Here is a 12,595-nt window from a genome sequence, read left to right on the forward strand (position 1 = left end):
TCCTTAATGTGCAAGGTTAAGGAGGATCCCCAAAGTCCTGATATAATGGTATGTATCACTAGGAAGAAGTAGCGGTAGCGGTCTTTTTACCTGTAAAACTTAAATAGAACCAGGCAGAATAGACAGCCATGCAGATTTGGACACAGATTAAACCTTCAGCACATAAAATCATCATACGGGTTTATCAACCAGGGTTCCTCCAGAGGTTGCCAGGGGTTCCACAGAACTCTAGGGTTCCTCCAGAGGTTGCCAGGGGTTCCACGGAACTCTAGGGTTCCTCCAGAGGTTGCCAGGGGTTCCAAAGAACTCTAGGGTTCCTCCAGAGGTTGCCAGGAGTTCCACGTAACTCTAGGGTTCCTCCAGAGGTTGCCAGAGGTTCCACAGAACTATAGGGTTCCTCCAGAGGTTGCCAGGGGTTCCACAGAACTCTAGGGTTCCTCCAGAGGTTGCCAGGGGTTCTATAGAACTCTAGGGTTCCTCCAGAGGTTACCAGGGGTTCCACGGAACTCTAGGGTTCCTCCAGAGGTTGCCAGGGGTTCTACAGAACTCTAGGGTTCCTCCAGAGGTTGCCAGGGGTTCCACTGAACTCTAGGGCTCCTCCAGGGGTTCCACGGAACTCTAGGGTTCCTCCAGAGGTTGCCAGGGGTTCCACTGAACTCTAGGGTTCCTCCAGAGGTTGCCAGGGGTTCCACTGAACTCTAGGGTTCCTCCAGAGGTTGCCAGGGGTTCTACAGAACTCTAGGGTTCCTCCAGAGGTTGCCAGGGGTTCCACTGAACTCTAGGGCTCCTCCAGAGGTTGCCAGGGGTTCTACAGAACTCTAGGGTTCCTCCAGAGGTTGCCAGGGGTTCCACTGAACTCTAGGGCTCCTCCAGAGTTTGCCAGGGGTTCCACGGAACTCTAGGGTTCCTCCAGAGGTTGCCAGGGGTTCCACTGAACTCTAGGGTTCCTCCAGAGGTTGCCAGGGGTTCCACTGAACTCTAGGGTTCCTCCAGAGGTTGCCAGGGGTTCCACTGAACTCTAGGGTTCCTCCAGAGGTTGCCAGGGGTTCCACTGAACTCTAGGGTTCCTCCAGAGGTTGCCAGGGGTTCTACAGAACTCTAGGGTTCCTCCAGAGGTTACCAGGGGTTCCTCCAGAGGTTGCCAGGGGTTCTACAGAACTCTAGGGTTCCTCCAGAGGTTGCCAGGGGTTCCACTGAACTCTAGGGCTCCTCCAGAGGTTGCCAGGGGTTCCACGGAACTCTAGGGTTCCTCCAGAGGTTGCCAGGGGTTCTACAGAACTCTAGGGTTCCTCCAGAGGTTGCCAGGGGTTCCACTGAACTCTAGGGTTCCTCCAGAGGTTGCCAGGGGTTCTACAGAACTCTAGGGTTCCTCCAGAGGTTGCCAGGGGTTCCACGGAACTCTAGGGCTCCTCCAGAGGTTGTCAGGGGTTCCACAGAACTCTAGGGCTCCTCCAGAGGTTGCTAGGGGTTCCTTTAGCACAGGCGTCTCAAACTGGTGGCCCTTCAGATCTTGTGAAACTACAAGTCCCATCATGCCTCTGCTTGTGGGAGTCATGGTTGTAACTGTCAGCCTTGCAATGCCTCATGGGACTTGTAGTTTCGCAACAGCTGGAGGGCCGCCAGTTTGAGACTCCTGCTTTAGCAATTTCTGCCTCTCAGATAAGTTACCATTGATCTTTGTAGCCCATCTGTAAGAGGGTAATTATGGCCATTTTTAGCAGGGGTTCCCTCATACTGAAAAGTTATTTCAAGGGTTCCTCCGTGTTGAAAAGGGCTGTAAGATATTCTAAGTCAGCCTTTCTCAACCTTTCTACAAGGAACACTTGAAATAATTTAGCATTTTGAGGGAATTGCTAAAACGAATTTTGTAGTTGGTCATTGAGGAGCATGCCCCTTACATTGGTAGTAAGAAGAATGCCCCCCATTACATTAGTGGTCAGAATACCACACTTACAGACAGCCAAGAAGATCTCTGATGTCATAGCGTTGGCTCTGCCAAGTGGTGTTGGTCCCATCACTATGCGGGCACCACCATCAGATGGGGGGGGGGGGGGGGGGTGAGGTAAAGGGACCCTGGTTAAAGAATGGTTGTTCTAAGCATTCCCGATACACCGTAGAAATGAGTCGGAACGCACAAAATATAGGACAAAACATTTTATTCTGTTTTTAGTTAATATCGTACATCCTTCATAAATGTATTTATCAATTTTACAGTTTTCGTACTTCATTTTAAAAGGTATAACTTGTGTCGCCTACATCATTTCCTAGGGCAGAAGGCCTGCTACCTCCGCTGCCAGACCAGACGTCTTCTATACATGGCTGTGTCTTCTGGCAGTAAAAGAGGTTTTTTCTTTTTTTTTTTAATCTGTAAATGAGGTAACATTTCACAGTACAATTTTCTTCAAGTTTTTTGTTTAAATAACTAAATTCTTTTTTCTGTGTTTTTTTTTTCTGTTAAAATAAAAAAAGTAGGAAAAAGGGTCTTTACAAAGGAAATCCCACAATCAAAGAAAATAAGTTCCATTTTTCTGACATTCCAAACTGTCCTGTCCGATGCGTTTGTTAAAAAAAGGAGTAATGGGGAACTGGATATGCTGGAAATTTCATAACTGGTAAGAGGACCATCCTTTTAGGGATACCTGAGAAGACAAGAGACTCGGGTAAGTGTTTTTACATTCTATGTATTACAGAACAGAGATGTGCTGACAACTTACTCTGTACAACGATGGTCTCCAAACTACGGCCCTTTGCCTGCTTTTATGTGGCCCTTGGGCTGTTACATCCACTAATAGAAACAATGGGGCATAATCCCCCCCACCAACACCAATGATGGGGCACAATTCCTCCCAATGAAACTGATAACGGGACACAATTCCTCCCAATGACACAAGTTCTCCCAATGAGACCAATGACGGGACACAATTTCTCCCAATGAGACCAATGACGGGACACAATTTCCCCAATTTCTCCCAATGACGGGACCCAATTTCTCCCAATGACTGGACCCAATTCCTCCCATAGACGGGACACAATTCCTCCCATAGACGGGACACAATTCCTCCCATTGACGGGACCCAATTCCTCCCAATGACGGGACCCAATTCCTCCCAATGACGGGACCCAATTCCTCCCATAGACGAGACACAATTCCTCCCAATGATGGGACACAATTCCTCCCAATGATGGGACACAATTCCTCCCAATGATGGGAACACAATTCCTCCCATAGACGGGACCCAATTCCTCCCATAGACGGGACCCAATTCCTCCCATAGATGGGACCCAATTCCTCCCGTAGACGGGACCCAATTCCTCCCATAGACGGGACCCAATTCCTCCCATAGACGGGACCCAATTCCTCCCATAGACGGGACCCAATTCCTCCCATAGACGGGACCCAATTCCTCCCATAGACGGGGACCCAATTCCTCCCAATGACGGGACCCAATTTCTCCCAATGACGGGACACAATGACGGGACACAATTTCTCCCAATGAAACCAATAACAGGGCAACATTTCTCCCAATGAAACCGATAAAGGGACACAATTCCTCCAAATGATGGGACACAATTCCTCCCAATGATGGGACACAATTCCTCCCAATGATGGGACACAATTCCTCCCAATGATGGGACACAATTCCTCCCAATGAAGGGACACAATTCCTCCCAATGACGGGACACAATTCCTCCCAATGACGGGACACAATTCCTCCCAATGACGGGACACAATTCCTCCCAATGACGGGACACAATTCCTCCCAATGACGGGACACAATTTCTCCCAATGACAAGACACAATTTCTCCCAATGACGGGACACAATTTCTCAAAGAATTACGGGACACAATTCCTCCCAATGAAACCGATAATGGGGCATATTTTTTCCCCCCCACCGATGTCAGGGCCTTTTCTACTCCCAATGGCCACAGTCCGGCCCTCCTCAAGTCTGAAGGAGAGTAAACTGACCCTTTGTTTAGAAGGTTTGGAGACCTCTGTTGTACAGGTTAATAAAATGGACATCTTACATTTCAAAAGGTCAAAAAACGTTTGTACAGTATAACGGTTATACCGTTCCTAGAGAGCTGAGATTCCACCTGTGTATGTGCAGGGGGGGCATCATTTACCTTCACCTCTTGCTCTGGTGACAACTCTAACATTTTGTATTGCCTCTCGCCAAAGGGGGGGGGGGGGTTGGAAGATACTGAAGTGCTGGTTTAGACAAAAGAAAAAGGCGTTTGAATTTTTTGTTTAACACCCTACAAATTAAAGCCAAACTCTAGTCACAAGGAAGATCTACCTTTGCAGTGTCCTCCCCTACGGTCTGGATTCAAAACTACCTCTGAAGTGCCCTCCTCCACCTACTGTAAGTTTTAAATGATTTTTCTTTTCCTGGGTGTAATGCTTACCTTATTCCTCACTCCAGTTAGGTCCTTCTAGCAGTGTGACTGATCCCATGAAACCTCCCTCTAAGGTTCTCCTGGCCGAGGTCACGATCCTGCCTCCTCCTCATAGGGTTCATAGCCCTGCATTGTATGCGATGATGCTGAAGGACAGCATACCAAAGCAGGTATAAGGTAAGTAATGCAGCCTTCTCACCCACCCCATCTCTAGACATTTTACCCTTGCAGGGCAGGGGAGATCTATTGCATGAGTAGTTTTTTCTTTCAGCCTTTAAAGCCGGTCTCCAGGTTTCATTTAACTTTAAATAGATCATCTGGGCCAAGCTGGTCCAAACTATTTACTGGCCTAACAGGTGTGCTGTATTACCTGTACAGAGCATTCCGGAAAGTATTCAAAGCAGTTCACTTTTTCTACATTTTATGTTACAGCCTTATTCCAAAATGGATTAAATTCATTATTTTCCTAAAAATGATACAAACAATCCCCCTTAATGACATTGTGAAAGACGTTTGTTTGAAATCTTTGTACAATTTATTAAAAATTAAAAAAAAGGTACACAAGTATCACAGGCTCCTCCCATGTACACAAGTGTCACAGGCTCCTCCCATGTACACAAGTGTCACAGGCTCCTCCCATGTACACAAGTGTCACAGGCTCCTCCCATGTACACAAGTGTCACAGGCTCCTCCCATGTACACAAGTGTCACAGGCTCCACCCATGTACACAAGTATCACAGCCTTTACTCAATACTTTGGTGAAGCTCCTTTGGCACCAATTACAGCCTCAAGTCTTTCTGAGTATGATGCTACAAGCTCGGCACACCTATTTTTGGGCAGTTTCTCCCATTCTTCTTGGCAGGACCTCTCAAGCTCCATCAGGTTGGATGGGGAGCGTTGGTACACAGCCATTTTCAGATCTCTCCCGAGATGTTCAATTGGGTTCAAGTCTGGGCTCTGGCTGGGCCACACAAGGACATTCACAGAGTTGTCCCGTAGCCACTCCTTTGTTATCTTGGCTGTGTGCTTAGGGTTGTTGCCCTGTTGAAAGATGAACCTTTGCCCCAGTCTGAGGTCCAGAGCGCTCTGGAGCAGGTTTTCATCAAGGATGTCTCTGTACATTGCTGCCTTCATCTTTCCCCCGATCCTGACCAGTCTCCCAGTTCCTGCTGCTGAAAAACATCCCCACAGCAGGATCCTGCCACCACCACGCTCCACAGTAGGGATGATATTGGCCAGGTGATGAGCGGTGCCTGGTTTCCTTCAGACATGATGCTTGCCATTTAGGCCAAAGAGTTCAACCTTTGTTTCCTTAGACCAGAGAATTTTGTTTCTCATGGTCTGAGAGCCCTTCAGGTGCCTTTAGGCAAACTCCAGGCGGGCTGTCATGTGCCCTTTTTACTGAGGAGTGGCTTCTGTCTGGTCACTCCCCCATACAGGCCTGATTGTGGAGAGAAGCGCCCAGAGGCGATTCAGTTTGCATGTGCCGCGCTATATAAGTTTTTCATTCATTCATTCATTCATTCAAGAACCTTCCAGAAGAACAACCATCTCTGCAGCACTCCACCAAAGAAACGCTGGAGCTCTGTGAGAGTGACCATCGGGTTCTTGGTCACCTCCCTGGCTAAGGCCCCCCCTCCCCCGATCACTCAGTTTGGCCGGGTGGCCCGCTCTAGGAAGAGTCCTGGTGGTTCAAAACTTCTTCCATTTACAGATGATGGAGGCCACTGTGCTCACTGGGACCTTCAATGCTGCAGAAATGTTTCTGTACCCTTCCCCCGATCTGTGCCTCCATACAATCCTGTCTCAGAGGTCTACAGACAATTCCTTGGACTTCATGGCTTGGTTTGTGCTCTGACATGCACTGTTACCTGTGGGACCTTCTATAGACAGGTGTGTGACTGTCCAATCAACTGAATTTACCACACAGGTGGACTTCAATCAAGTTGTAGAAACATCTCAAGGATGATCAGTAGAAACAGAATGCACCTCAGAGCAATTTTGTCATGGCAAAGACTGTGATGCTTATGTACATGGGAGGAGCCTGTGATGCTTATGTACATGGGAGGAGACTGTGATGCTTATGTACATGGGAGGAGCCTGTGATGCTTATGTGCATGGGAGGAGCCTCTGATGCTTATGTGCATGGGAGGAGCCTCTGATGCTTATGTGCATGGGAGGAGCCTCTGATGCTTATGTGCATGGGAGGAGCCTCTGATGCTTATGTGCATGGGAGGAGCCTCTGATGCTTATGTGCATGGGAGGAGCCTCTGATGCTTATGTACATGGGAGGAGCCTGTGACGCTTATGTACATGGGAGGAGCCTGTGACGCTTATGTACATGGGAGGAGCCTGTGACGCTTATGTACATGGGAGGAGCCTGTGATGCTTATGTACATGGGATTTTTTATTTTTAATTTGCAAAGATTTCAAACAAATTTCTCTCACGTCATTATGGGGAATTGTTTGTAGAATTTTGAGAAAAATAATGAATTTAATCCATTTTAAAATAAGGCTGTAACATAACAAAATGTGGAACAAGTGAAGCGCTGTATGTAGCCTCAGCCCCATATAGTATACAGCGCTGTGTTCTACTAACAGGATGAGAACTTCCCAGAACAAAATCCAGTCAGGCTGAGCACCGCTTAGCCATTTAGAGGACGCTTTGTATTCTATGATTGGATACAAAACTTCCTCTTATTGGCTGAGGTGGAATTGGTGACATCATCAGCCAATCAGGGGAAGCTTCATATTGATTCCTAGATTACAAAGCTCCCTGTGAATGGCTGAGGCTGCTCAGCCCAACTTACCTTATATCCCTTCTTCGGCGCTGTCCTCCAGCAACATCATCATGCACAGCAAGGGTCGTTTTTTTCCCTTGTGTCCAGAATTTTGGTTTTAATTTGTAGGTGAAGCCAGGGTGAGATTTCAAACACCTTTTTTCTTTTGTATAAACCAATATTTCAGAACCTTCCCTTTTGTGGTCAGCTTTAATAAAAGAAATAAAGAGAAATACAATATTTGGGGTGACCCCCCCCCCCCCCTTTTTCTAGGTAGACTTGCACACAGTTGATGAAGGAACTCGGCAGGTAGGTTTTATGTAGATCTTGGAGAACTAAGCACAGATCTTCTGTGGATGTCGGCTGCCTCCAATCCTTCTTTCTATCTCTTCATGTCATACCAGACAGACAGACAGACAGACAGACTCCATGATAATGAGATCAGGGCTCTGTGGGGGCCAAACCATCACCTTCAGGACTCTTAGGCCCCATACTCACGAGCAAACATGTCTGCTGAAACTGGCCCGCAGGCCAGTTTCAGCAGACATGTTTGGTCGTGTGTGGGCGCGAGCGGGCCGAATTCCAGCAAACATTTGCCCGCCGGGCCTTTTCCCAGCAGACAAATATTCCTGGACTTGTTTTAAAACAGTCCGCTGGAATTCTGCCCGCTCGGACATGTACGGTCGTCAGTACAGACCTACCGTACATGTCCAGGCGCCCGCCGTCCCTCGCATGCGTCGAATGACTTCGACGCATGCGTGGAAGCATTTTAAAGGCGGGCCGCCCACGTCGCCGCGTCATTGTCGCGGCGACACCGCGTCATCGACGCGGCGACACCGCGGACACGCCCCGCGTATTGTTTACGCGCGGACTTCTGTACGATGGTGTGTACAACCATCGTACAGAAGCCCTCTGGCAGACATGTATGGTGAAAACGGTCCGACGGACCGCTTTCACCATACATGTTTGGTCGTGAGTACCCGGCCTCAGTTGTTCTATACACTATAGATAGCTCTTAATGACATTGGCTGTATGTTTGGGGTGGCTGTCCTGCTGCGGAATACATTTGGGGCCAATCGCACGCTGGAGAAGTATCTGCCTGTAGTTCTCAGCATTGAGGACACCATTGATCCTGACCAAATCTCCAACTTTATTTGCAGAATTGCAGTCTCACATTTGCAAGGAACTCCACCATGCTTCACAGTTGTCTGCAGACACTTATTGCATCATTCTCCAGCCCTTCCCCCAACAAACTGACTTCTACAGCCAAATATTTGACTCGTCCCTCCAGAGCACCGGCTGTCATTTTTTTTCCTGCACCCCAGTCAGTTCCTATGGTTTCCTATTTAGGACAAGGCTAAGCCACTCAACTATGCAGGAAGAAAAAAGGACCTGAGGTGCAAGAAACTGGCAGCAGGTGCTCTGGACTGACGAGTCAAAATGTGAAATATTTGGCTGTAGCAGAAGGCAGTTTGCTGGGGGAAGGGCTGCATAGCAGTAAAATAATGAGCGTGTGCAGCCAACTTTGAAGCATGGTGGAGGTTCCTTGCCAGTTTGGGACTGCATTTCTGCAAACGGAGTTGGATATTTGGTCAGGATTAATGGTGTCCCCAATGCTGAGAGATGCAGGCAGATACTTCATCATGACATACCATCAGGGAGACGTGTGACTGGCCCCAAATTTATTCTGCAGCAGGACAATGACCCCAAACATATAGCCAATGTCATCAAGAACTATCTTCAGTGTAAAGAGCAGCGAGGTGTCCTGGCAGAGATGGTTTAGACAGAGGGATTGGAGGCAGCCGACATCCACAGAAGATCTGTGCTTAGTTCTCCAAGATGTACATGAAACGCGGCAGGTGGGTTGTTCTTTCAAAAAGGAGACATAAAACCATAAAGTAAAAAAACACCATGTAAAACATCACAACTACACATGAGAAATAGCATAAATACAATGAATATAATATATCATATAACTTATTCATCAGTTAGTAATTTTACCTACATGACAAACATTTTTCAATAGTGGAACATATAAAAAATGAGACGTCTAGGAATACGAGTATCGGTACTCATACAAATACTCCAATGCCTAATCCTCAAGCTCAGCAGGCGGGGCCGGGCAGCCTTTCAGGTGATCGGTGCGGCGGTGGGGGCAGTTACAAGCACCAATCCCCCTCTGTATAGCTTTTCTGCCAGCCGCTTCACCTCCTCTCCCTTCCACGGCTGTCAGCTGCTTTATTAAAAGTTTCACAGGGAGATCGGTGCTTGTAACTGTCCACACCCGCTGCACCGATCACTCCAACTGTCCCCGTGTCCTCCTCCAGTGGCTTCCTCCCTCTCCCTATGTCCTCCTCCCTCTCTGCTACCCTGGTCCTCAGTGTCCTCCTCCCTCTCAGTGGTGTCCTCCTCCCTCTCCCCGACTCCCCATGTCCTCCTCCCTCTCTGCTTCCCTGGTCCTCCGTGTCCTCCTCCCTCTCTCCGGGTCTCCAGCTCCCTGGGTCCTCCTCCCTCTCTCTGGCTCCCTGTGTCCTCCTCCTTCTCTGCTACCCTGGTCCTCCGTGTCCTTCTTCCCTCTCTCCGGGTCACCAGCTCCCTGGGTCCTCCTCCCTCTCTCCGGCTCCCCATGTCGTCCTCCCTCTCTGCTACCCTGGTCCCCCGTGTCCTTCTCCCTCTCTCCGGGCCTCCAGCTCCCTGGGTCCTCCTCCCTCTCCCCGACTCCCCATGTCCTCCTCACTCTCTGCTACCCTGGTCCTCCGTGTCCTTCTCCCTCTCTCCAGCTCCCTGGGTCCTCCTCACTCTCTCCAGCTCCCCGTGTCCTCCTCCCTCTCTGCTACCCTGGTCCTCCGTGTCCTTCTCCCTCTCTCCGGGTCTCCAGCTCCCTGGGTCCTCCTCCCTCTCTCCGGCTCCCCGTGTCCTCCTCCCTCTCTGCTACCCTGGTCCTCCGTGTCCTTCTCCCTCTCTCCGGGTCTCCAGCTCCCTGGGTCCTCCTCCCTCTCTCTGGCTCCCCATGTCGTCCTCCCTCTCTGCTACCCTGGTCCTCTGTGTCCTTCTCCCTCTCTCCGGGCCTCCAGCTCCCTGGGTCCTCCTCCCTCTCCCCGACTCCCCATGTCCTCCTCCCTCTCTGCTACCCTGCCCCCCCCCCCTGGATCTGTCAGGATGGAGATCCAATGAATGACCCAGTAAATCTGTCATTTACCAGCTCCTTCCTTTTCTGAATAAACAGAGTTAGTGATCACCGGCTGTCCATTCATAATTGAGCATCGTAATCTGTGTTTATGATGCTTTAGTTTATGAATGGAGAGGAGCCGCTGTCTCCTCTCCATTCACTTGCAGTGCAGCTGAGGCTGCAGAGAAAGGGACTGAAGAATCCGTCGCTCTCGAAATTGAGCCCGGAAGGCTTTATAGCTCCGATACCTAATCCAATACCTGGGCAGTCGGGATGATCAGTGCGGCGGTGGGGACCCGTAATAAGCACCGATGTCCCTGTATAAATTTCAACAAAGCAGCTGACAGCCGCGGGAGGGAGAGGAGGAGAAGCGGCTGTCGGCTGCTTTATTGAAATCTATACCGGGAGATCACCTGATTCCAAATAGCTTCCGAATAACCTCCGTTTCACATCCACCACTACTGCTGTCTGGAACTCTAACTCCTCGCTACATATACGTTTGAGTCTAAGATAATTGCCCCACCGGTATACCTCTGATAGTATATGTCCAGGATGCTCCGGAATCTGCTCTCAGCAGGGTATTTACCTGCCAATGGTTTTCTGTATAACCTAGACACAAATCCTATTGCCCTCACCTGCCATAGAAAAATCCAGAAAATCCATCGACCCAGAATCCATACGACCTGTAAACCGCAGGTTGAGGTTATTAACATTAGGAGAAGTAAGCCAATCGCCTAAAACTACCCACCTCCTCTGTGCATACAAAAAGAAGGTCGTCTATGCAACGATGAAAAAAAAAATACGTTAACACAGAACGACAGGGACAACTAGCCCCCCAAAAATGTGAGATCTCTCCCACCATCCCTTGCACATTTTTTTTTTTTTTTTGTGAATTTCAGCATGAAAATTGCTGTTGTATACATACCATAAGCCGGCGCCGCGGTACTGTATCCATACGGAGCTGCATATCCTGGAAATAAAACATTAGAAAAGTCCGATTATACACTGAAGTGACATCCTTACTGTTCTATACGCTGAAGATAGTTCTTAATGCCATTGGCTGTATGTTTGGGGTGGTTGTCCTGCTGCCAAATACATTTGGGGCCAATCACACGCCTTTCATGATGGTATGGCACGATGGAGAAGTATCTGCCTGTATCTCTCAGCATTGAGGACACCATTGATCCTGACCAAATCTCCCAACTTTATTTGCAAAATTGCAGTCTTAAATTTGCCAAGGAACCTCCACCATGGTTCACAGTTGCCTGCAGACACTCATTGCATCATTCTCCAGCCCTTCCCCCAACAAACTAACCAAATATTTGACTCGTCAGTCCAGAGCACCGGCTGTCATTTTTCTGCACCCCAGTCAGTTCCTATGGACTACAGCAGGGATATGCAATTAGCGGACCTCCAGCTGTTGCAGAACTACAAATCCCATGAGGCATAGCAAGACTCTGACAGCCACAAGCATGACACCCAGAGGCAGAGGCATGATGGTACTTGTGGTTTTGCAACAGCTGGAGGTCCGCTAATTGCAGATCCCTGGACTACAGTATGAAAGAGGCAGCAAAGGAACACAATGACACCCTTCTAGACTTGCCATTTCCAGAGCCATCATTAGATGGGTTGTGAAGGACCTCAAAATGAAGTCAATGAGCATAGTCATCAAGTAGAAAAACATTTTTCGTGTCAGGGAGGGTTCTCATTGCTCCAGGTCAGTGGTCTCCAAACTGCGGCCCGGGCTCCAGATGCGGCCCTTTGCTTGCATTTATCTAGCCCTTGGGGCACCATTTCATCCACTGATACTAACTGTGGGGCATAATCCCTCCCAATGACACCAACGATGGGGCCCAATTTCTACTATTGGCACCAACAATGGGGCCCGATGATACCAATGGAGCCCAATTCTTTCCTATGATGGGGCTTCTACCAAAGAAAGGGCATTGTTTTTTCCCCACTGACATCAGGACCTGTTCTACGCCCAGTGATCACAGTCCGGCCCCCCTAATGTCTGAAGGACCGTAAACTGGCCCTTTGTTTCAAAAGTTTGGAGACCCCTGCTCCAGGTCATGGAGTACTTGGAGTAGGTAGTCACATTCAGCTGGACTTGTTCTGCATCATTGAAGACGTTTTTTCCAGCTTATCCCTCAGTTCTAATGAACGTCTGACATGTTCATCAACGGATCTTCTAGCCATGAATGCTCCGATGTGTTCCTAAAGAAGTGGCTTGGATAATCTGCCAA

General features: G+C 48.8%; 1 protein-coding gene across 6 annotated transcripts in view; it reads right to left on the reverse strand.

Moving 5' to 3' along the window:
* Positions 1-2,324: 2,324 nt before the first annotated feature.
* The window catches only part of LOC120913053 (spermatid perinuclear RNA binding protein), a 219,559-nt gene continuing 209,288 nt past the window's right edge, over positions 2,325-12,595 (reverse strand). For 4 of the 6 annotated variants that reach the window (XM_040322733.1, XM_040322734.1, XM_040322737.1 and 1 more), the window contains exons 18-20: positions 11,275-11,319; positions 10,985-11,032; positions 2,325-2,639 (exon numbers count right to left, since the gene is read on the reverse strand). In XM_040322733.1, the coding sequence (XP_040178667.1) occupies positions 2,563-2,639; positions 10,985-11,032; positions 11,275-11,319 (170 nt within the window). In that variant the 3' untranslated portion in view covers positions 2,325-2,562. The remainder of the gene's footprint in view (positions 2,640-10,984; positions 11,033-11,274; positions 11,320-12,595) is intronic. The other 2 variants (XM_040322736.1, XM_040322735.1) reach the window with 1 other exon arrangement.

This window comes from Rana temporaria, chromosome 9 (assembly GCF_905171775.1).
Source record: "Rana temporaria chromosome 9, aRanTem1.1, whole genome shotgun sequence".
Taxonomy (NCBI): domain Eukaryota; kingdom Metazoa; phylum Chordata; class Amphibia; order Anura; family Ranidae; genus Rana; species Rana temporaria.